The following is a 22,983-nucleotide window of genomic DNA, read 5'->3' as shown; positions in this document are numbered from 1 at the left end:
GAGCCCAGGCAGGTCAAGGTTACAGTGAGCCGTGATTGTGCCACTGCACTCCAGCCTGGGCAACAGAGTAAGATCCTGTCTCAAAATAAAATAAAAATAAAATTTTCTATTGTGTCAATAAATGAAAAAGAATGGATCTAAGGATTAAGTGCCTGGGCTTGAGTCCCTACTCATTTACTAGCTCTGAAATCTAAAGTAAGGACTTCATTAAGTCTCAGTCTCTTCATGTGATATAGGGACAATACTGACCATCCCAATTTCAAAGGGAAGGTTAAGTGAGATGTTGGTATACGCTCTTCGTAAATGGGAAAGTAATCATGAAGTGAAAGAGACTGAGAAGCCAATCCAAGCCTTTCTCTCGAGCCTGTTTTCATATGGACCCATGACACAGATAATCACAAGCTTCTCTGACAAGAAAAAGAGTAGAAGACTTGGGTTCAAATCCTTTGTCACCACTTACGCCGGTGTGACTTTTAGAAATGCATTTATTCACCAAATATTTATCAAGTGCCCACAACATGCCAGGCACTAGGCTAGCAGCCAAATAAAATATGAAACCTGCCCTTGAAGGATTTGCAATCTAGCAGGAAGAGGCCAGCAAACAAGACAGAGCAATAAATTGTTTTAAAAAATCAAGTCGTCTCTCGTAAGTCTGTTTGTTCCCTGTGAAATGAGAATACATCTTCCCAACCTCACTCATAGGCGCTGCTGCAAAAACTAATTTTTAAATGTTTATCAAATAACTCCAAAAACTTGAACTCATAATACATTAGGAAAGTACTTTTTCCTACTTGTAACCCAAAACGATGCTGGCTGCTGTGAATGCCCAGTTTGAACATTCGTTCCAGTTACACTGCACTCATGAAACTCCTTTTGCTTCTGCAAATTTTAGTAAACATGAGAAACAGGAAGATGAACAGGCTTTAACACAAGTATTCAATCTCAAAATCATGATCCAGGTCACAGTTCTAAGGAACATAACACAGACCTCTCAGGCACCCTACCTAGTTACAGTTCGTCAAGATAAGCAGTCACAAGATAAGCTAAGGGAAACTGAATAATTTAAACGGAAGAAAGAGAAAAGTCATAAAGCAGTCTAGGTAGACACTTCTCTGTCCAAGATTTCAGCAGTCACTATGTTGCTGAGGTAACGCTGGGCTAGGTCAACAGTGTAAGCTAAAAGCCATTTTACAGGCAAAGTGCCCACACTTATTTTTTTAATTTATTTTCTTTTTTTGGTTTTTTAAAGCCTCGATGATGGCCCGTTCAGGGAAAATCTCAAAGAAAAATGAGCTGAAGGGCTAGGCTCCCAAGAAGTGGAAACCCTACCCACGCAGGACTAAGTGGGCGCGAGGGAAGCAAGACGATCAAGATTCTGTGATCCCTCCTGAAGTTTAAAAACTGAATGGGACCGTCATTAAAGTCTCGGGTAACAATCATTTCCAAAGAGGAAGGAAGGGAGAGACTCTCAGAGGGGGTCCAGGCAGCATCTTCTTCCCTCTGGCTCCACGCCATAAACCCATTTTCAGGCACCCCCTTCCAGCTCAGTTCCAAGTCGCCCCTTCCCCTGGTCCCGATCCCTCCACAAAGATCGCTCCTCTCCATGCCTGGGAACCTAAGCTCCTCTCCCCTTCCGGGAGGACTCGCTCCAGCTGCACCCTTGGCGGCCGGGGCACCCATTTCGGAGCAACCCCGGCGCGGGCCGCGGCGCGCCCACCCCGCTCGGGCGGGAGCCGGGACACCCCCTCCTCGGAGGCCGGAACCGCCGCGCCAGGCCCCTCCCACAGGAAGCCGCCGCCCCCCGGCGCCCGGGCCGCGCCGCCCCCGGCCCACCCCGCGCCGCCCGCCGCCCCCGGCCCGCCCCGTGCAGGCAGCCAGCCCGCCGCGCCCCCCGCGCCAGCGCTCGCTACCTGCCGTGGCCACAGAAGCGGCGCCGAACTCCTCTCCTACTTCCGCCTTCCACCGCCCGCACTCGGGCCGGGTCACGTGACAGCGCGCGGTCACCTGACCCGGAAGAGGCTGGCCAGGCTCGCAGGTGCGGGCCACCTAGGCCTGGCCTGGGCACCTCTGGCCTCGAGGAGGCCTTTTTATCGTCTCTGTAGTTGAAAGTGGAAGGGTTTCTGCTCACCGGATGGTCCCAGGCAATCAAATAAATTGAGGGCTCACTGAATGCCATCTACTTTGCCCATCAACCTTATAGAGGCAGGGACAGGTACTAGCCCCATTTTACAGGTGAAACGAGACCTTCAGACTGTTAAGTCAGCAAATACTTAATTGAGCTCCTTTAGTAGGGTTGCCAGATAAAGTACAGGACACCCACTTAAATTTGAATTTCAGATAAACAACAGTGTAATATGTATGTCCCAAATACAGAATGGGACATATTTATACTAAAAAAGTATTTTTTGATTATCTGAAGGTCAAATTGAATTGAGTATCTGTATTTCTATTTCCTGGCAACCTTATGCCTATTATGTGCCAGGCACTGTTCTAAGATCCAGGACCACAAACATCTCAGCCTTTGTGGGGCATCTGTCCTTGTGACATGAAGCAAAAGTACAAAAGCTTAAAAACTCCTGCTTGGCTCCATAAAAAGCCCCTCCACACTAATCCAATCGCATTCCCTTAATCTACAACTACAGGGCACAGAGAACTTAATGAATTATAATCCAGGTAGGTAGGTAGGTAGGTGGATAGATGATAATTTTTTTTTTTTTTTTTTTTTTTTTTTTTTTTTTTTTTTGAGATGGAGCCTCGCTCTGTCGCCCAGGCTGGAGTGCAGTGGTGCAGTCTCAGCTGACTGCAACCTCCGTCTCCCCGGTTCATGCGATTCTCCTGCCTCAGCCTCCCAAGTAGCTGGGATTACAGGCGTGCACCACCACGCCTGGCTAATTTTTGCATTTTTAGTAGAGACAGGGTTCCTCCATGTTGACCAGTCTGGTCTCGAACACCTGACTTCAAATGATCCGCCCACCTTGGCCTCCCAAAGTGCTGGGATTACAGGCATGAACCACCACACCTGGCAGAGAAATATTTTTTTTAAGAGATGGGTCTGGATAGGTTGCTTCGGCTGGGCTCGAACTCCCAGCTTCAAGCAGTCCTCTTGCTTCAGCCTCCCAAGTAGCTGAGACTACAGGCGAATGCCACTGTGCGTGCCCAATAACTTTATTTATTTATTTATTTATTTATTTATTTACTTACTTACTTATTTATTTGCTTGCTTGAGACAGAGTTTCACTCTTGTAGCCCAGGCAGGAGTGCAGTGGCTCAATCTTGGCCCACTGCAACCTCTGCCTCCCAGGTTCAAGCAATTCTCCTTCCTCAGCCTCCTGAGTAGCTGGGACTACAGGCGCCCACCACCATGCCTGGCTAATTTTTGTATTTTTAATAGAGATGAGGTTTCACCATGTTGGCCAGGCTGGTCTCAAACTCCGAACCTCAGGTGATCCACCTGCCTTGGCCTCCCAAAGTGCTCAGATTACAGGCATGAGCCAATGCGCCCGGCCTCCAAGAACATTTTAAATAGACATTCTTGACTGATGTTCTGGACAAGTTGAATGAAGGCTCAGTTTAATCACCATTGATTAAAATTAATACTAATGACGTAATTAGCCTCAAAGACTTGTACTAATCTGTTATTTTTGGGTCTTCAAATTGGGATGGATTCTATCATGCATACAAATTAAATTGGCTGGTGGGGCGTGGAGGCTCACGCCTGTAATCCCAGCACTTTGGGAGGCAGAGGCAGGTGGATTACCTGAGGTCGGGAGTTCGAAACCCACTTGGCCAACCTGGTGAAACCGCATCTCTACTAAAACTACAAAAAAAAAAAAAAAAAAAAAAATTCGCCGGGCATGGTCCGGGTGCGGGTAATCCCAGGTACTCCAGAACCTGAGGCAGGAGAATTGCTTGAACCCGGAGGCGGAGGTGGCAGTGAGCCATGATAATGCCTCTGCACTCCAGCCTGGGCGACAGAGTGAGACTCTGTATCTAAATAAATAAATAGGTTGAACACTTAGTCTCTACTTTTTCTAGTACCACTCCAAATCCAAGAGATTAACTTTCAAGGAGATACAGTCCTGTCTTTGTACATTAAACCCTATATTAGTCTCATTTATAAAACTACTATAACTAAAACTTCTCCAGTTCCATTGATGGCAGTTTTACTAATTCTGTTCTAGATAAATTAGAGACTATTTCCTTGACTTACTAGCATTTGTTGGTTTCGGTTTGTTTTCTTCTTTCATATTTCATTTTTTATCTTTTGTTGCTTTTTTTTAACAACCCTGCAGAAAAGATTTAGTGGCATCTGAGTAAGTGTTCACCAAAGGGGAGAAGGGACAGGCAAAGAGCACACACTGCACATTAAAAGAATAAAATCTGACAGGGTGCGGTGGCTGGCACCTGTAATCCCAGCACTTTGGGAGGCCAAGGCGGGCAGATCAGACTGTCAGGGGCTCGAGATCAGACTGGGCAACATGGTGAAAACCCATCTCTACAAAAAATACAAATATTAGCTGGGCATGGTGGCACACACCCGTAGTCCCAGCTAATTGGGAGCCTGAGGCTTGAGAATCGCTTGAACCTGGGAGGCGGAGGTTGCAGTGAGCCAAGATTGCACACTGGACTCCAGCCTGGATGACAGGGTGAAACTCTGTCTCAAAAAAAAACAAATTGATATGATAAACTAGAAAATGAGAAATAGCCTCCAGCCATACTCTGTTACGGCAGGTAGCACAGGCACGTTCTAGATAATGAAGAGACTGAGTGGTGAGAAAGGTTGAGCCAGGTGTAGTGGCTCACGCCTGTAATTCTAGCACTTTGGGAGGCCAAGGCAGGTGGATCACCGTACATCAGGAGTTCGAGACCATCTGGCCAATATGGTGAAACCCCATCTGTACTAAAAATACAAAAATTAGCCAGGCGTGGTGGCGGGCACCCATAATCTCAGCTACACAGGAGGCTGAGGCAGGAGAATTGTTGAACCTGGGAGGCAGAGGTGGCAGTGAGCTGAGATCGTACCACTGTGCTCCAGCCTGGGCGACGAGAGCAAAACTCAGTCCCCTTCCCGCCACCTCCCGGTAATTGCTGAAAGGCAATATTCGGTAGCACTGAAGGATTTTTGGGGTAGGACAGATAAATGACAATTGAGGAATCCAGCTGGAGTGAAGACTTCATGAAGAAAGTTTGCATGAAGACCGAAGTCGACATTCAGCAAAATTCACCGGATCTTATAATCATAAAATTTCAGATTTGCAAGGAAACGTAGAAGTCACTAAATACACCTTCTGTTCAATTCAGCAAGGAATTATTTGCTACCAAATTATGTGTGTTGCTTAGGGAGGTGGGGTGAGACTATTAAGACAAATTAGACAGACTCTGGCCCCACGTTGCTCAAAATGAAGTGAAGGCACATAAGCAGCAGTCAGTATAACAGAATGGATAATTAGGTGGCTCAGGGACAGCACCGTGTCTCACACCTGTAATCCCAGCACTTTGGGAGGCCAAGGCTAAAGGACTGCTTGAACCTGGGAGTTTCAGACCAGCCTGGGCAACATGATGAGACTCTCATCTCTACAAAAGTAAAAATGAAAAAACTAGCTGAGCATGGTGGTGTGGGCCTATGGTCCCACCTACTCGAGAGGCTGAGGTAGGAGGCTCACTTGAGCCTGGGAGTTCAAGGTTGCAGTGAACTATGATCATGCCACTGCACACCAGCCTGGGCAACAGAGAGAGACCGTGTCTCAAAAAAAAAAAAAAAAAGAGAGAGAGAGAAAGAAAAGGAAAGGAAAGAAAAAAGAAGAGAAGAGAGAAAAAAGTGGCTCTGAATCAGTTTGTCTGGGTGTTATGTTATTTTCACCACTTACTGACCATGTCAGCTAGACCTAGTGGCTTTAGTTAGCTATCCCTTGTCTGTAAAACAGTACCTATCTTGGCCGGGCGCGGTGGCTAACGCCTGTAATCCCAGCACTTTGGGAGGCCGAGGCGGGTGGACCACGAGGTCAGGAGATCGAGACCATCCTGGCTAATACGGTGAAATCCTGTCTCTACTAAAAATACAAAAAAAGTCGGGCATGGTGGCGGGCGCCTGTAGTCCCAGCTACTTGGGTGGCCGAGGCAGGGGAATGGCGTGAACCCGGGAGGCGGAGCTTGCAGTGAGTTGAGATCGCGCCACTGCACTCCAGCCTGGGCGACAGAGCAAGACTCCGTCTCAAAACAAAACAAAACAAAAAAAAGCTTTTCTCGGGACGGGAGAGGCCGTGTAGCGTCGCCGTTACTCCGAGGAGAGACCAGTCGGTAGAGGAGAAGTCCAGGTTAGAGGGAACTGGGAGGCACTTTGCTGTCTTCAATCGAAGTTGAGGGTGCAAAAATGCAGAGTAATAAAACTTTTAACTTGGAGAAGCAAAACCATACTCCAAGAAAGCATCATCAACATCACCACCAGCAGCAACAGCTGCAGCCGCCACCACCGCCAATACCTGCAAATGGGCAACAGGCCAGCAGCCAAAATGAAGGCTTGACTATTTGACCTGAAGAATTTTAGAAAACCAGGAGAGAAGACCTTGACCCAACGAAGCCGTCTTTTTGTGGGAAATCTTCCTCCCGACATCACTGAGGAAGAAATGAGGAAACTATTTGAGAAATATGGAAAGGCAGGCGAAGTCTTCATTCATAAGGATTAAGGATTTGGCTTTATCCGCTTGGAAACACGAACCCTAGCGGAGATTGCGAAAGTGGAGCTGGACGGTATGCCACTCTGTGGAAAGCAGCTGCGTGTGCGCTTTTCCTGCCATAGTGCATCCCTTACAGTTCGAAACCTTCCTCAGTATGTGTCCAACGAAGTGCTGGAAGAAGCCTTTTCTGTGTTTGGCCAGGTAGAGAGGGCTGTAGTCATTGTGGATGATCGAGGAAGGCCCTCAGGAAAAGGCATTGTTGAGTTCTCAGGGAAGCCAGCTGCTGGGAAAGCTCTGGACAGACGCAGTGAAGGCTCCTTCCTGCTAACCACATTTCCTCGTCCTGTGACTATGGAGCCCATGGACCAGTTAGATGATGAAGGGGGACTTCCAGAGAAGCTGGTTATAAAAAACCAGCAATTTCACAAGGAACGAGAGCAACCACCCAGATTTGCACAGCCTGGCTCCTTTGAGTATGAATATGCCATGCGCTGGAAGGCACTCATTGAGATGGAGAAGCAGCAGCAGGACCAAGTGGACCGCAACATCAAGGAGGCTCGTGAGAAGCCAGAGATGGAGATGGAGGCTGCACGCCATAAGCACCAGGTCATGGTAATGAGACAGAATTTGATGAGGCGCCAAGAAGAACTTCGGAGGATGGAAGAGCTGCACAACCAAGAGGTGCAAAAACGAAAGCAACTGGAGCTCAGGCAGGAGGAAGAGCGCAGGCGCCGTGAAGAAGAGATGCGGCGGCAGCAAGAAGAAATGATGCAGCCACAGCAGGAAGGATTCAAGGGAACCTTCCCTGATGTGAGAGAGCAGGAGATTTGGATGGGTCAGATGGCTATGGGAGGTGCTATGGGCATAAACAGCAGAGGTGCTTTGACCCCTGCTCCTGTGCCAGCTGGTACCCCAGCTCCTCCAGGACCTGCCACTATGATGCCGGATGGAACTTTGGGATTGACCCCACCAACAACTGAACGCTTTGGTCAGGCTGCTACAATGGAAGGAATTGGGGCAATTGGTGAAACTCCTCCTGCATTCAACCATGCAGCTCCTGGAGCTGAATTTGCTCCAAACAAACGTCGCCGATACTAATAAGTTGCAGTGTCTAGTTTCTCAAAACCCTTAAAAGAAGGACCCTTTTTGGACTAGCCAGAATTCTACCCGGGAAAAGTGTTAGGGATTCCTTCCAATAGTTAGATCTACCCTGCCTGTACTACTCTAGGGAGTATGCTGGAGGCAGAGGACAAGGGAGGGGTGGTATTAAACAAGTCAATTCTATGTAGTATATTATTTAATCAGTTCTGTGTGGTGCATTCCTGAAGTCTCAGATGTGATTGTTGAGGGCCTGGGGAAACCATGGCAAAGTAGATCCAGTTAGAGCCCATTAATCTTGATCATTCTGTTTTTTGTTGTTGTTGTTGTTGTTGTTGGTTTTTTTTTTTGTCCATCTTGTTTCATTTGCTTGCCCTGCCCCCGAGATGGAGTCTTACTCTGTCGCCCAGGCTGGAGTGTAGTGGCACGATCTCGGCTCACTGCAATCTCTGCCTCCCGGGTTCAAGATTGTCCAGGCTGATCTTGAACTCCTGACCTCGTGATCCCCCGCCTCGGCCTCCCAAAATGCTGGGATTACAGGGGTGAGCTACCGTGCCCAACCTCACTTGCTTTCTTATCCTTACACTCCCCCAGTCCCAGAGAAACTGCCACATACACCACAAAAACCAAACATCCCCCAATGACCTTAGCCCCATTGCTCCATTCACTCCCAGGTGAGAATTCAGGCAAACGTCCACAAAGGTCACAGGCAACGTACATATGGTTCTATTATATCCCATATATTACCCCTTCATGTCCTAAAGAAGACATTTTCTCTTAGAGATTTTCATTTTAGTATATCTTTAAAAAAAAAATCTTGTGTTAACTTGCCTCCATCTTTTTCTTGGGTGAGGACACCCAGGAATGACCCTTTTGTGTCTATGATACTGCTGTTCACAGCTTTTCTTGATAGGCCTAGTACAATCTTGGGAACAGGGTTACTGTATACTGAAGGTCTGACAGTAGCTCTTAGACTCGCCTATCTTAGGTAGTCATGCTGTGCCTTTTTTTTCCATTGGTGTATTGTATTTGATTTGTCTCTGATATATTTGGAGTTTTTCTGAGAACTGGAGCAGTAATGCAGCATCGACCTATTAAAATACATTTTAAGCCTTTAAAAAAAAACAGTACCTATCTCATAGGGGTGCTGTGATAACGAAATTAGGTAATCTGTATTGATTGACTTTTAACCATAAGAATATATACAGGTTTTAAATTTATTTATTTATTGAAGAGATGGGGGTCTCGCTATGTTGCCCAGGCTGGTTTCACATTCCAGGGCTCAGGCAATCCTTTCGCCTCAGCCTCCTTAATAGCTGGGACTCTAGGCGCGCACCACTACACCTGGCAGGTTTTATCTTCAAAGGTAAAGAAGGCACTAAGGTCTAGATGCTGAAGCCGATTTCCCAGGTGTCCCCCAAGGTTTGACCCCGCCCACACTTCTCTGGCTATGCGGGCGGCATCGCTGCGCATGCGCGCGAGTAGAGCAGGGAGGTGCTGGCGCGGCCGCCAGGAGGCGCAGCTAAGTCGCGGCTGCTCTTCCTGGTTCCCAGAGGCCCAGACTTGGACATAGGAGCCGGCGCAAGCTCCGTGCGCATGCGCGCTCCCCTCTCACGCAGCCAACATGGCTCCAGTGGAGCACGTTGTGGCGGATGCTGGGGCTTTCCTGCGGGATGCGGCTCTGCAGGTATGGGGAGCTCCCTCCGGGACGAGAGAGATCTGGGCTGGCCGCCCCTCCCGGAGTGCGTGGAGTCGCGCGGAGCGTTGCTTGGTGCGGGTGGGTCTGAGCTGGGGCGTTCTGTCCGCAGGACATCGGGAAGAACATTTACACCATCCGGGAGGTGGTCACTGAGATTCGGGACAAGGCCACACGCAGGCGGCTCGCTGTCCTGCCCTACGAGCTGCGGTTCAAGGAGCCCTTACCGGAATACGTGCGGCTGGGTGAGTGCCTCTGCCCTAGCGTTGACGGGAAGCTGGGGTCCAGGGCGCAGATGGCACCCAGTTGGGTGCGAGTTGGGGTCTAGCTGTCTTATCAGAGCAGTAGATTTAGAGCCAGCACTTTCTAGGAGATTGTGGTGGGAGAGAGGCTTCCTGGGTCTGGAGTCCTCCAGTAACTAGCTGTATGCCCTCGGGCATAGCATTCAAATTTGGGCCTCGTTTACCTCATCCGCAAAATGGGAATAATAATTGTTTCTGTCTCCAAGGTTGCTGTGAGCATGAACTGAGGAATATGGCAGTCAGCACAGTGTCAAGCACTTTGCAGACACGCAATAAATTTATTTGGATTTAAAATAAGAGTTTGGATCTCTTGCTATTACTCTCGTCCATTTCTTTTCAGTGGATTGGGCTGATGACTGGATACAAAGATCTGCACCTGGCAGAGTTTTAAAAAGGGAATGCTTTGCATTGTATTAAATGTGAAAGAAAATTAAGCTGGGCGCGGTGGCTTACGGCCTGTAATCCCAGCACTGGGAGACCGAGGCGGGCGCATCACCTGAGGTCAGGAGTTCGAGACCAGCCTGACCAACATGGTGAAACCCTGCCTCTACTAAAAATACAAAATTAGCTGGGCGTGGTGGTGTGCTCCTGTAATCCCAGCTACTTGGGAGGCTGAGGCAGGAGAATTGCTTGAACCTGGAGGTGGAGGTTGCAGTGAGCCGAGATCGCACCACTGCACTCCAGCCTGGGCGACAGAGCGAGACTCTGTCTCAAAAAAAATAAAAAATAAAGAAAATTAAAGAATTGTCTCTTGGCTTAGGAGTCAGCGTTGTTCTCTTGTTGGGAATCAAGGTGATACCCAGGAAAGGCCCCTCAGTGGTTGGAAGTGTTTTAGAGGTTAGAGGCTGATAGTGGAGATGATGTTACCTCCTCTGTTTGTGATTTCTACGATTTTCTCCACCAACTTAGTAGCTCTGTGATCTTTGCCAACTTACTAAATCTTTCCGAGGAAATACTAATAGTACTGCTGAAGAATGGCAAAGGATGAAATGAATTAACACATAAAGCTTTTAATGCAGTGCCTAGTACACAGTAAGTGCACAGTAAATTTTCGTTGCTGCTAATGTCTGTTTTTTAGGAAATAAGAGCAATATACCTAGTGTTCCTTGTACCAGGGTAGCAGGAGACATCTTTCTGTTAATTTCAGGAAATTTTAAGTGTTTATTATGGATGACTCTGGAGAATAACAGCAGTCTGACATGTATTATGCATTAAGCACATGCTTTTTGTTTCCTCATAGACTACTACAATTACAAGTTGAGCATACTGAATCTGAAATCCAGAATGCTCCTAAATCTGAAACTTTTTTTTTTTTTTTTTTTTGAGATGGAGTCTGGCTGTGTTGCCTATCCTGGAGTGCAGTGGCACGATCTTGGCTCACTGCAGCCTCCACCTCCTGGGTTCCAGCAATTCTTCTGCCTCAGCCTCCCAAGTAGCTGGGACTACAGGCACACGCCACCACACCTGGCTAACTTTTGTATTTTTAGGAGACAAGGGGTTTCACCATGTTGGCCAGGCTGGTCTGGAACTCCTGACCTCAAGTGATCTACCCACCTCAGCCTCCTGTAGTGAGGTGTGAGCCACCACGCCCCAACTTCTTTTTTTTGAGAAGGAGTCTCACTCTGTCGCCCAGGCTGGAGTGCAGTGGCGCAATCTTGACTCACTGCAACCTCCGCCTCCCAGGTTCAGACAATTCTCCTGCCTCCGCCTCCTGAGTAGCTGGGATTACAGGCCCCCCGCTACCACACCGGGATAATTTTTGTATATTTATTAGAGACAGGTTTCACCACGTTGGCCAGGCTGGTCTCCTGACCTCAAGTGATCCGCCCACCTCTGCCTCCCAGAGTGTTGGGATTACAGGCGTGAGCCACCAGGCCTGGCCCCAGCCAACTTTCTGCTCCTTCCTCTGCATTTGATAAGGGTGTTACAGTAAATCTAACTGGCATGAATCTTGGTGGTGGAGAATACAAATTTCTCAACTGCGAGTAGGAAAAGGTCAGAAAATGGATGAAAGTGTTAAGGTTTTTCATGACATAGTGATCCTTTCTAAATTGTTTTGATACTTCCATTATTTTGATCTGTTCTAAATTGTTTTGATACTTCCATTGGTTATCCAAGGTCATATGGCTTTTTACCTCTAACTGAAGATGTAAATCTGTTGTTTACAGTGACTGAGTTTTCAAAGAAAACAGGAGACTACCCCAGCCTCTCTGCCACGGACATCCAAGTGCTTGCACTCACATACCAGTTGGAAGCAGAGTTTGTTGGGGTGTCTCACCTAAAACAAGAACCACAGAAGGTAAATCAAGAGGATGGGTTTTTAAAAGCTTTGTATTATGGGAACTGTCAGGTATACAAAAGTAGAAGGACTAGTGTAATGGACCCAGGGTTCCCATCATCCCCCCTCCAATTATCTCTTAGCTAGTCTGTATTCATCTACACTGATCCACAGCCCTGAGTGCTTTTTTTTTTGAGATAGAGTCTTGCTCTGTCGCTCAGGCTGGAGTGCAACGGCGTGATCTCGGCTCACTGCAGCCTCCGCCTCCTGGGTTCAAGCGATTCTCTTGCCTCAGTCTCGCGAGTAGTTGGTGGGATTACAGGCGCCCACCACCACACCCGGCTAATTTTTGTATTTTTAGTAGAGACGGGGTTTCGCCATGTTGGTCAGGCTGGTTTCGAACTCCTGACCTCAGGTGATGCGCCCGCCTCGGCCTCCCAAAGTGCTGGGATTATAGGCGTGAGCCAGTGCGCCCGGCCTCAGCCCTGAGTATTTTAAACTCAGACATCGTATACTATTTCACTGATAGATATTTCTTGGTATGTCTCTAAAGATCAAGACTCTTAAAAACTTTAAAGCCATCATTACACCTACACAAAATTAATAGTAATGCCTGTTATCAAATATCCAGTCAACATTCACATTCCCCAGTTATTTTGTAAATGTTAAAGAGTTTGTTTGTTTGGATCAGGATCCCAATGAGGTTCATACATTGCAATTGGCAAGTGTGTCTCAGTCCCTTTTTTTTTTCCCTCCTTGATCCAGGGTCTAGCTGTGTTGCCCAGGCTGGTCTTAGAACTCGTGGGCTCAAGTGATCCTCCCACCTCAGCCTCCTGATTAGTCTCTTTTGATCTGTAGGTTTTTGGGAAAGGTTTAAATTTGGAAAATGCAAAAAGAATAAAAATCTATATATCTGTATATAATAATTTTTTTTAAAAAAAAGAACTATTTCTGGCCAGGTGCCGTGGCTTATGCCTATAATCCCAGGGCTTTGGGAGGCCAAGGCAGGAGCATTACTTGAGCCTAGGCATTTGAGACCAGCCTGGGCAACCCCGTCTGAGGCAGGAGGATCACTTGGGCCCAGGAGATTGAGGTTGCAGTGAGTTGTGATCATACCACTGCACTCCAGCCTGAGTGACAGTGAGACCCTGTCTGAAAAAAAGAGAGCTTTCTGGAGGTAAAAAAGAATGAACACTAAGTACTTGCAAGTATTTTTTTGAACCTTGCTTCCTTCAAAACTTTGACTTCCTATTGTGTTTTTAGGGTCTTACCCACTGTGGCTAGGTTGAAGAGACCGATACATTTGTGCCTGCACCCATTGTCTATTTCTAAGCCAGAGGATTTTAGAAGTCAAAAATTTTAACCTAATAATAATTCATTTTCAATAGTGTTGACAAATAATTGCTTAATCTTCTCTGCCTAAAGTCATCAAAACTATGGTGGACTCATATTTTTGCACTAGTTGAAACTACCCTCAAATTTTTTTAAGAAAGATGGGGTCTCTCTGTGTTGCCCAGGCTGGTCTCAAACTCCTGGGCTCAAGCCATCCTCCCACCTTGGCCTCCCAGAATGCTGAGATTACAGGCATGAACTACCACACTTGTTTTTTGTTTGTTTGTTTGTTTGTTTGTATTTTAATAAGACAGGATCCTGTCATCACCTGGGCTGGAGTACAGTGGCGCTGATCACAGCTCACTGCAGCATCAAACTCCTGAGCACAAGCAGTCCTCCTACCTCAGCCTCCCGAGTAGCTGGGACTGTAGGTGTACACCACCATGCCTGGCTAATTTTAAAATTTTTTTATAGAGACAGGGTGTCACTTTTGTCCAGGCTGGTCTCAAAATCCTGGCCCAAAACAATCCTCCTACCTCAGCCTTCCTAAGGGCTGGGAGTTAGTGAGCCACTGCACCCAGCTATTTTTTTATTTTTATTCTCTGATTTTTTTAAAACATTGGATGTCAGCCAGGCTCGGTGGCTCCTGTGTGTAATCCCAGCGCTTTGGGAGGCTGAGATGGGCGGATCACTTGAGGCTGGGAGTTTGAGACCAGCCTGGCCAACATGGCGAAACCCCATCTCTACTAAAAAATACAAAAATCAGTGGGGCATGGTGGCGCACACCTGTAATCCCAGCTACTTGGGAGGCTGAAGCATGAGAATCGCTTGAACCTGGGAGTCGGAGGTTAGGTTGCAGTGAGCCAAGGTTGTGCCACTCCCCTCCGGCCTGGGTGACAGAGCAAGACCCTATCTCAAAAAAAAAAAAAAAAAAAAATTGGATATCCTTTTTTTTTTTGAGACAGAGTCTCATTTTTGTTCCCCAGGCTGGAGTGCAGTGGCGTGATCTCAGCCCACTGCAACCTCCGCCTCCCGGTTTCAAGGAATTCTCCTGCTTCAGCCTCCTGAGTAGCTGGGATTACAGGTGCCTGCCACCATGCCAGGCTAATTTTTGTATTTTTAGTAGAGACAGGGTTTCGCCACGTTGGCCAGGCTGGTCTCCAATTCCTGACCTTGGGTGATCCGCCCACCTCGGCCTCCTAAAGTGCTGGGATTACAGGCATGAGCCATCGCGCCCGGCCAAAAAAAAAACTGGATATCTTTAATTTTGATAACAAGAGGTATATGTTTTTTGTTTTTTTAAAGGTTAAAGTGAGCTCATCGATTCAGCACCCAGAAACACCTCTGCACATTTCTGGTTTCCATCTGCCCTACAAGGTAATTTCTTAGTCAAGCCAGGCCGTTCATGCTCTTTTCTGAAACATGTCACATCTCTCTAAGTCATCTGTTCACAGTGAACTAAATTTACGCGGACCAATAACATAGTTTGTCCAGCCCTGTCTGATCTGACTTGTATATCATATGTGATTTCATCTGTGACCTGAGAGGTGGCTACAGATGAATTTTCAGGTTTTAAAATTGTTTCTTTTAATTTCAGCCTAAACCCCCACAAGAAACAGAAAAAGGACACTCAGCTTGTGAGCCTGAGAACCTGGAATTTAGTTCCTTCATGTTCTGGAGAAACCCTTTGCCCAACATCGATCATGAACTGCAGGAGTTGCTGGTGAGGCCTTGACTTTTGGTCTTCTGACGACAGCTCAACTTCTCCTCCACTGCTCCTGTGGGCTGGGAGTTTGAAAGGTCTGTTGATGTTTCAGATTGACAGAGGTGAGGACGTTCCAAGTGAGGAGGAGGAGGAGGAAGAAAACGGGTTTGAAGACAGAAAAGATGACAGCGATGACGACGGGGGTGGCTGGATAACCCCCAGTAACATCAAGCAGATCCAGCAGGAGCTGGAGCAGTGTGACGTCCCCGAGGACGTGCGGGTTGGCTGCCTGACCACAGACTTCGCCATGCAGGTGGGTAGGGTGGGCCTGGGCCGTGTGTCACACACGTCATCGGCAGTGGTCCTACCGAGGTGTACAGATGTACACGGAACTGGTGCTGTGCAGCGCTTCTTTTCCTGGTTCTGGAAACCACCTGTGCCATTTGGTGATTTTTAGTTTTGCTTAGAGGCTAGACAATCGTGATATAATGGCAACATTTGTATAGTACATTAAATGTTTAACGTTTACTATTTATGATTTTTTTATGATTTTTTTTTCAGTATATATAATGCCATGTGGTCAGTCAGGTTCTTAACACAGGGAGAGAGGGTTTTCAGCCCAGCAATGAGTATATTTGGCCCAGACAAAATAAAATGTCTGTTGAGAGAGCTTGCTAATGACAGGTCATGGAAAATGATGAACACAGGCTCCAGGACGGTGTTAGAAAGACACCTGGGCCTTCGTCTTCGTTTACACACCTTGAGAGGCCTCCCCAGGCTGAGTTTCCTCCGCAAAAGCCAAGGAATATGGGCAAGGCAGGGTTTGTGAAGTTCCCTTAACTGTAATTACAAAATGAAATGTGAAAAGAAAATTGATTTCTTCTTTAACTTGTGGTTGTAGAATGTTCTGCTGCAGATGGGGCTGCACGTGCTGGCGGTGAACGGCATGCTGATTCGTGAGGCCCGGAGCTACATCTTGCGCTGCCATGGCTGTTTCAAGTATGTAGCTGGTGCCCTGGCCCTGGTGCCCTCTGTGGAACACTCTTCCTGTTTCTTTTTTTGTTTTGAGACACAGTCTCGCTCTGTCACCTAGGCTGGAGTGCAGTGGTGCAATCTCAGCTCACTGCAACCTCTGCCTCCTGGGTTCAAGCAATTCTCCTGCCTCAACCTCCCAAGTAGCTGGAACTAGAGGCACATACCACTGCACCCAACTAATTTAATTTCTGTATGTTTTTAGTAGAGGCGGGGTTTCACCATGTTGGTCAGGCTGGTCTCGAACTCCTGACTCCAAGTGATCCATCCACCTCAGCCTCCCAAAAAGCTGGGATTACAGGCATGAGCCACCGCGCCTGGCCCAGATTCTTGTTTTTGGTTTTTTGGGTTGTTTTTTTCTGAGACAGAGTCTCTCTGTTGCCTGGAGAGCAGTGGCACAGTCTAGGCTCACTGCAATCTCTGCCTCCCGGGTTCAAGCGATTCTCCTGTCCCAGCCTCCTGAGTAGCTGCGACTACAGGCACCCGCCACCACATCTGGCTAACTTTTTGTATTTTTAGTAGTGACAGGGTTTCACTGTGTTGGCTAGGCTGATCTCAAATGCCTGAGCTCAAGTGATCTGCCTGCCTCGGCCTCCCAAAGAGCTGCGATTGCAGGCATGAGCCACCACACCCGGCCCTATGAGATGCTTAATAAGATTGAGAAGGTGGTTGTGAGGAACTAGGAAGACAGTTGTGTCAAGGACTCTGTGGTATCCAATACATAAGCAGCGTGCCTATCGGGTGAACTGTTAGTTTCTTGACCACTGACCTCTCGTTGCTTTTCTGACTCTTGAGTTGGTTCCTGTGGTGGGTCAGGCTGGTGTTCTGTAGGGAGGCCTCTGGGACCCTGGAAACCGCCTGGTAGGCGTGGAAGAGCCTCTGCCGCAGCCTCGCTGGTGGAGTGTGGCCTGAGGACCTACTCTAGGGTGGCATCTGCCATTCTGCAGGCTCAGGCTGGGTCTGGGGGCATCACGTAGATCATCTGTGGTGCCCCTTGTTGTAGAGGCCGATGAGGAACTTTCTGAATCATCAAAGGTGCCTCTCTGGGTCCCCAGCTCTTCCACTGGGCGGGGCGTTGCCTGTGTGAAGCCTCATTCCCTGAAGTCCTGAGCATAACCCAGCACTCAGGCTTGGGGCCCCGCCCCGCCAGCCACTGTGGCTCTGCTGGTGGCCAGCCACTCCTCAGAGCGGCCCATACCTTCCTCTGAAGCTTCACGTCCCTTTGCTGCGTCAGGCTCATGATAGTAAAGCTCCTGGCTTCATAAAATTCCATTTTCTCCAACGTCCTTTGTTACAGAAGCACTAAATTCACCAGATTAACACTCAATTCTTAGAAACACTTGGAATGTTCTTCATGCTTGTCAGATTAGCCCCGTGACTGCACAGTTTGATGTACAAAATAATTAGGTCCCAACACTTGTTACGAGGTGCTTAGTTCACTCACAAGAGACTTCAGGTAAGGCATTTGGCTTCTCCAGCCATTCCACGCAGCTCTTGTGTCTTGACCATTGGGAATTGATGGAGAACTCCAGAAGGACAGGGACCAGGGCCACTGCTTTGCCGCTGATAGCAGCAGCTTTCTCCTGTCGAGAGTCCACTGTCGGGGCTTGAGTGCATAGGTGGGGGAAGCCTTGGTTCTGCCCTCAGTGCCCTTAGTTCAGCCACAGCAGCATGTTTCCTGTCTCTCTCATTAATATGCTCTGCCACCTCCAGAGCTGCTCCCGAGTTAACACCCAGGCTGACATTTGGAGAGAAGGTAGCTCGTGGTGTGACGAGGTGCCCCTCGAGAAAGTGCCGTGATGTGAAGGGCATTGATTCTGGAGCCAGACTGCCTGGGTTTATCTGCCATGGACCAGCTGGGTGACCTTGAGCAAGCTGCCTTAACTTGCCTCAGTTTCCCCATCTGTAAAATGGAGACGGTGCCATCCTCCCAGGACTAGTGATGTGAACCCTACAGAACAGGGCCTGGCGGTGTGTAGGAAGGGTTCGGGATTCACCTAACTGCATCCTGCTCGCTTGCACACTTCCTTACCTGCCCCTCCTGTGGTTTATCTGTCCCTCAGAGGGACGCGGCGGCCCTTTGCTGACAGCTTCAGTGGCCTCCGTCTTTGTGACATGTGTGGTGCGGTTCAGCCCTTCCCTGTTTCTTCTCCTGAGGCCCGAGACCCACCTTGTGCTCTGGGGAGGCGTTTGCTGCCTGTGGCTTTGGTACAGATCATCTCCTTTTGTGTCTCCCAGGACAACGTCTGACATGAGCCGAGTGTTCTGCTCACATTGTGGGAACAAGACCCTGAAGAAAGTGTCCGTGACCGTCAGCGACAATGGCACCCTGCACATGCACTTCTCCCGCAACCCCAAGGTGCTGAACCCCCGCGGCCTCCGGGTGAGTGGCGCCTCTCCCAGTCCCCTCCCAACACCAGAGTCAAAAAGAACAGAAAGGACAAAAGAAAACCTAGTCTAGTCGTTTCTGCAAGATGGGCGATTGAAAGCCTGTGACCTAGGTACCAAGACGGAGTGGGGAGAGTGTGTGACAGATGCCATCTCATGAGAAGCAACCGCTTATTCAGGCAGTAGCTGTGAAAGACTACGGTAGCGGCTCACGAAGTGGGAACTCATTTGGAGTAAGGCGGAGGTTAGATTTGGGCAGGAGTTGAAGGATGGGCAGGGTCTCAGGAAGCCCATGACGCAGAGAGGAACGGGTGTGGAAAGCACAGCACGGAAGAGAGGGCCAGACGGGCTAGATGAGCAGCAGCTGCCGACGCAGAGAATCGGGAGGGAAGGATTGGAGGACCAATGAGTGGCACAGGCTTCTCCCAGCAGTAAAATAGCCACATGTGCATGAGAAGAACCTTTACTTTCAATTTTGAAATAATTTTCAACTTATAGAAAAGTTGTAAAAACAGTACAAACAATTCCTGGGGTTTTTCTTGTTGTTTGAGACAGGGTCTCACTCTGTCACCCAGGCTGGAATGCAGTGGCGTGATCTTGGCTCACTGAAACTCCACCTCTGGGGTTCAAGCGATTCTCCTGCCTCAGCCTCCCAAGTAGCTGGGACTACAGGCACACGCCACCATGCTTGGCTAATTTATCTTTAGTAGAGATGGAGTTTTGCCATGTTGGCCAGGATATTCTCAAACTCCTGACCTCAGGTGATTCGCCCACCTCAGCCTCCCAAAGTGCTGGGATTACAGGCGTGAGCCACTGCACCCGGCTAATAATTCCCGTTTACCCGTCACCTGGATTTCCCAGGGTTAATCATGTACCACATCTGCTTTCTCTTTATACATGTACATATTTTTTTCCTGAACCATCTGAGTAGATTGTACACATAATGCCCTTTTGCCTTGAAACAAGGACTTTATCTTATGTAACCACAGTGTAATTATCAAAATCAAGAAATCAGCATCGCTGCGATACCAGTGTGTAATCTGCAGACCCAACTCCAGATTTTGCCAGTTGTTCCACAAATTTCCTTTCTGACAAACGAAGGGGATTTTTTGGGTCCAGAGTCCAGTCTAGGATGAAACGTTGCATTTTGTCATCTTGTCTTTTTTTGACTGGGGTCCTTTCAGTCTTTTGTCGTAGATGACCTTGACACTTTTGAAGAGTATGAGTCTGTTCCTTTGTACAACGTCCTTTCCCTTGGGTGTGTCTGGTATTTCCTCGGGATTGGATTAGATTGGGGCTATGCAGTTTTGGCAGGAACACCCCACAGGTGATCCTGATGTGTCCTTCTCAGGACTTCGTTTCAGCGGGTAAATGATAATTGTCTAATTTGCTGGTGATACTAACTTCAATCACTTGGTTCAGTGGCTTCTGCCACCTTAATCCCCTGTAAAGTTATTTATAATACTTAATTTGTAGAAAGAGACTGAGACTATGTATATATTATTTCTCGTTGAACTTACCTAAAGTTGCCTGAAACAGTTATTATAGTGATTATTGCCAAATGGTGATTTTCTGTCTTTCCTTCCATGTTTATGACCTGGTATTATACTGTAAAGAAGAACTTTCCTTTTAGTCTCATTTATTGATTTCTATGAGTGTGGTCTTGTGGATTTTTGTCATAGTCTACAGGTTGTGATCTATCACTGTCATTTTGAGCCTCGCGTTGTGCCATGTGTGGCCAGTGGGAGCCTGTGTTCTTTTGACAGATCCTAGTCTGTCAAACTTTATGGCACAACAAGAAGTTCCCAGAGACTCAGCCATCTCCTGCCTGTGCCCCAGAATCCGCCATTTCTCTCAGGAGCTCTGGTTTTTTATGCAGGATGGTTTTTAGAAGTAAAGATCTGGGGACTGGGTGTGTCTGTTGTCCTGCGGTGTCATTGCGTCTTGGCTACAATGGACAGAGCTAGGAAATACATACGTGTGTGTAAATACACACTGGAATGTTTTGTATTTCTATTTCTGTATTGTCTTTAGCTGAAGGTATGTAGTCAAAATACCGTGTTCGGTTTTTCGTGTGTGAATTGAGGTGGGAATCAGGTGGGAGGCGGCGGCATGTCACACGTAGCACATGGTAGGCAGTCAGTTACCACCCGCTGTCATCTGCCTGCACCAGGATCTGCAAGGTCGGCTGCACCTTACCAGCCATGGCCTTGTGTGACTGTGGCTCCCCTTCTTCTAATGGCCCTTCCTTGTCTTATTTCTAGTACTCGCTTCCCACTCCCAAAGGGGGCAAATACGCCATCAACCCCCATCTCACCGAGGATCAGCGCTTCCCTCAGCTGCGACTCTCCCGAAAGGCCAGGCAGAAAACCAACGTGTTTGCCCCTGACTACATCGCCGGGGTGTCACCCTTTGTCGAGAACGACATCTCCAGCCGCTCAGCTACCCTGCAGGTCCGGGACAGCACCTTGGGAGCTGGGCGGAGACGCTTAAATCCCAACGCTTCCAGAAAGAAGTTTGTGAAGAAAAGGTGAAGAGCGAGTTCCCGCAGGCAAATTGGATGGGCGTCTGGCCGCCGTGGAGTTCCGGTGACCCATTTCCCCAGCCGTGTCGTCTCCAGGACCACCCGATGGAAATCACAGGCGGGCTTCACGGTGCGGCTCTGCCCGCCCATGGCCCGCTGGGTCTGCAGGGAACTGGACCATCCCATGGCCTGTGAGCACCGGAGCCCCTGGCTGCCTGCCAAGGAAGTGCAATTCCATACAAACAGAAAGAACAACGCCCTGGAGCCAATCTTCAAGAAAGGAATTTCCAAAGGATAATATTTTTCTAATAAATGCGGCTGCAACCTCCTGTGCATTTAATTAAATAGGCCAAATTTTTGCTGCTTAGGTCATCTCAAGGCTGATACTTGAGCTGTGTGCCCAGAGATCATGCATTTAGATTTATCTTTTGCCAGAAAATACAAGGTTATAATAAAACTAAGAACTACCATTTCTTTCTTTTCTTTTAACCTGTTCTTTTTTTGAGAATAGTTTCTATTCGTCTGGAAAGTGCAACGTGGTGAGCTCCCTGACGGCCTTTCACCTGGATTCCCCACGGTTCCGCCTCATCTTTCTCTGCACACACAGTCACAAAGTATGAGTCGTCTAGGAAAAGGATATTCTTTTGCATAACCACGGTAGAGTTAGCAAATTCAAGAAATATCACATTGGTACATTACTATTATGTAACATGACAGCACTGGAAGTCACCCCGTATCAGTTCGTTCTTCAGCTGCCTAATGTTCCATGGCGAAGAGCTATGAAACAAACTCTGTTAAGTACTTACTCTACATTAGCCCATTTAATCCACAGAACGTTAATACAGGGTGCGGCTGCTGTTATTTTGAGCAGTCCTGAGCTGCAAGAGGTAAGTGACACAGCATGTGAGTGGCTGGGCCAAGATTTCAGCTTAGTCCATCTGTACTTTTTTTTTTTTGAGACAGTCTCGCTCTGTCGGCAGGCTGGAGTACTATGGCTCAGTCTCGGCTCACTGCAACCTCCGCCTCCCAGGCTCAAGAGATTCTTCTGCCTCAGCCTCCCGAGTAGCTGGGATTACAGGCAAGTGCTGCTGTGCCCAACTAATTTCTGTATTATTATTTTTTTAAATAGAGACTGGGTTTCACCATGCTGCCCAGGCTGGTCTTGAACTCCTGACCTCAGGTAATCCACCCACCTTGGCCTCCCAAAGTGCGGGGATTACAGGTGTGAGCCACCACGCCCAGCCCCATCTGTGCTTTTTTTTTTTTTTTTTTTTTGAGACGGAGTCTTACTCTGTCGCCCAGGCTGGAGTGCAGTGGCGCGATCTCGGCTCACTGCAAGCTCCGCCTCCTGGGTTCACGCCATTCTCCTGCCTCAGCCTCCCGAGTAGCTGGGACTACAGGCGCCCGCCACTGCGCCTGGCTAATTTTTTGTATTTTTAGTAGAGACGGGGTTTCACCGTGTTAGCCAGGATGGTCTCCATCTCCCGACCTCATGATCCGCCCACCTCGGCCTCCCAAAGTGCTGGGATTACAGGCGTGAGCTACCACGCCCGGCCTCCATCTGTGCTTTTAAGCCACAAATGTACCAGTGGAGATGGTAGGAAGGAGGGTGAACACTGCCCGCTTTCTGTCCCCATCTTTGTGAAACTCCTGCTCTTGGGAGGATTGATGGATTGACACCCACCTGGAGCACAGGGTACCAGACGAGAGGTGAGTAGTGGTTACAGCCTGGGTGACTCCAACGTGCCCTTTCCATTTCTCCCCATACTCTGTTCTGTCAGACATAGAGAAAGTAGGCCGAGCACGGTGACTCATGCCTATAACTCCAGCATTTTGAGAAGCCGAGGCAGGATCGCTTGAGCCCAGGACATGGAGAACAGCCTAGGTCAAAAGAATGTCTACAGAGAACACAAGAGGGTAAGGCTTTTAACTTAATTGCACCCCTGTTTCTCAC

General features: G+C 48.2%; 2 protein-coding genes and 1 pseudogene across 8 annotated transcripts in view; 2 read left to right on the top strand and 1 right to left on the bottom strand.

The window, feature by feature from the left end:
* Window positions 1-2,465, bottom strand: part of WWP2 (WW domain containing E3 ubiquitin protein ligase 2) — a 180,092-nt gene extending 177,627 nt beyond the window's left edge. For 2 of the 6 annotated variants that reach the window (XM_055100406.2, XM_055100405.2), the window contains exon 1: window positions 1,911-1,979. The gene's annotated coding sequence lies outside the window, so the exon portion shown is untranslated. Of the gene's footprint in view, window positions 1-1,910 lie in introns of all 6 variants that reach the window. The other 4 variants (XR_010110280.1, XM_003814535.5, XM_003814536.5 and 1 more) reach the window with 4 other exon arrangements.
* Window positions 2,466-5,400: 2,935 nt separating this feature from the next.
* LOC100975187 (non-POU domain-containing octamer-binding protein-like) lies at window positions 5,401-7,772 on the top strand (annotated as a pseudogene).
* Window positions 7,773-8,548: 776 nt separating this feature from the next.
* NOB1 (NIN1 (RPN12) binding protein 1 homolog) lies at window positions 8,549-21,499 on the top strand. 2 transcript variants are annotated; one of them, XM_003814540.6, is made up of 9 exons: window positions 8,549-9,459; window positions 9,581-9,713; window positions 11,939-12,069; window positions 14,686-14,757; window positions 14,978-15,103; window positions 15,198-15,398; window positions 15,987-16,084; window positions 18,356-18,500; window positions 20,770-21,499. In XM_003814540.6, exons 1-9 carry the CDS (start codon window positions 9,397-9,399, stop codon window positions 21,037-21,039), a joined length of 1,239 nt encoding a protein of 412 aa, XP_003814588.2. In that variant the 5' UTR covers window positions 8,549-9,396; the 3' UTR covers window positions 21,040-21,499. The 2 variants fall into 2 exon arrangements, with proteins under 2 accessions (XP_003814588.2, XP_034796463.1); XM_034940572.3 differs by lacking the exon at window positions 11,939-12,069 and having other exon boundaries at window positions 9,368-9,459.
* The last annotated feature ends 1,484 nt before the right edge of the window (window positions 21,500-22,983 follow it).

The sequence above is a fragment of the Pan paniscus genome, chromosome 18 (genome assembly GCF_029289425.2).
Source record: "Pan paniscus chromosome 18, NHGRI_mPanPan1-v2.0_pri, whole genome shotgun sequence".
Classification (NCBI taxonomy): Eukaryota; Metazoa; Chordata; class Mammalia; order Primates; family Hominidae; genus Pan; species Pan paniscus.
This window is presented reverse-complemented; position numbering and strand designations above follow the sequence as displayed.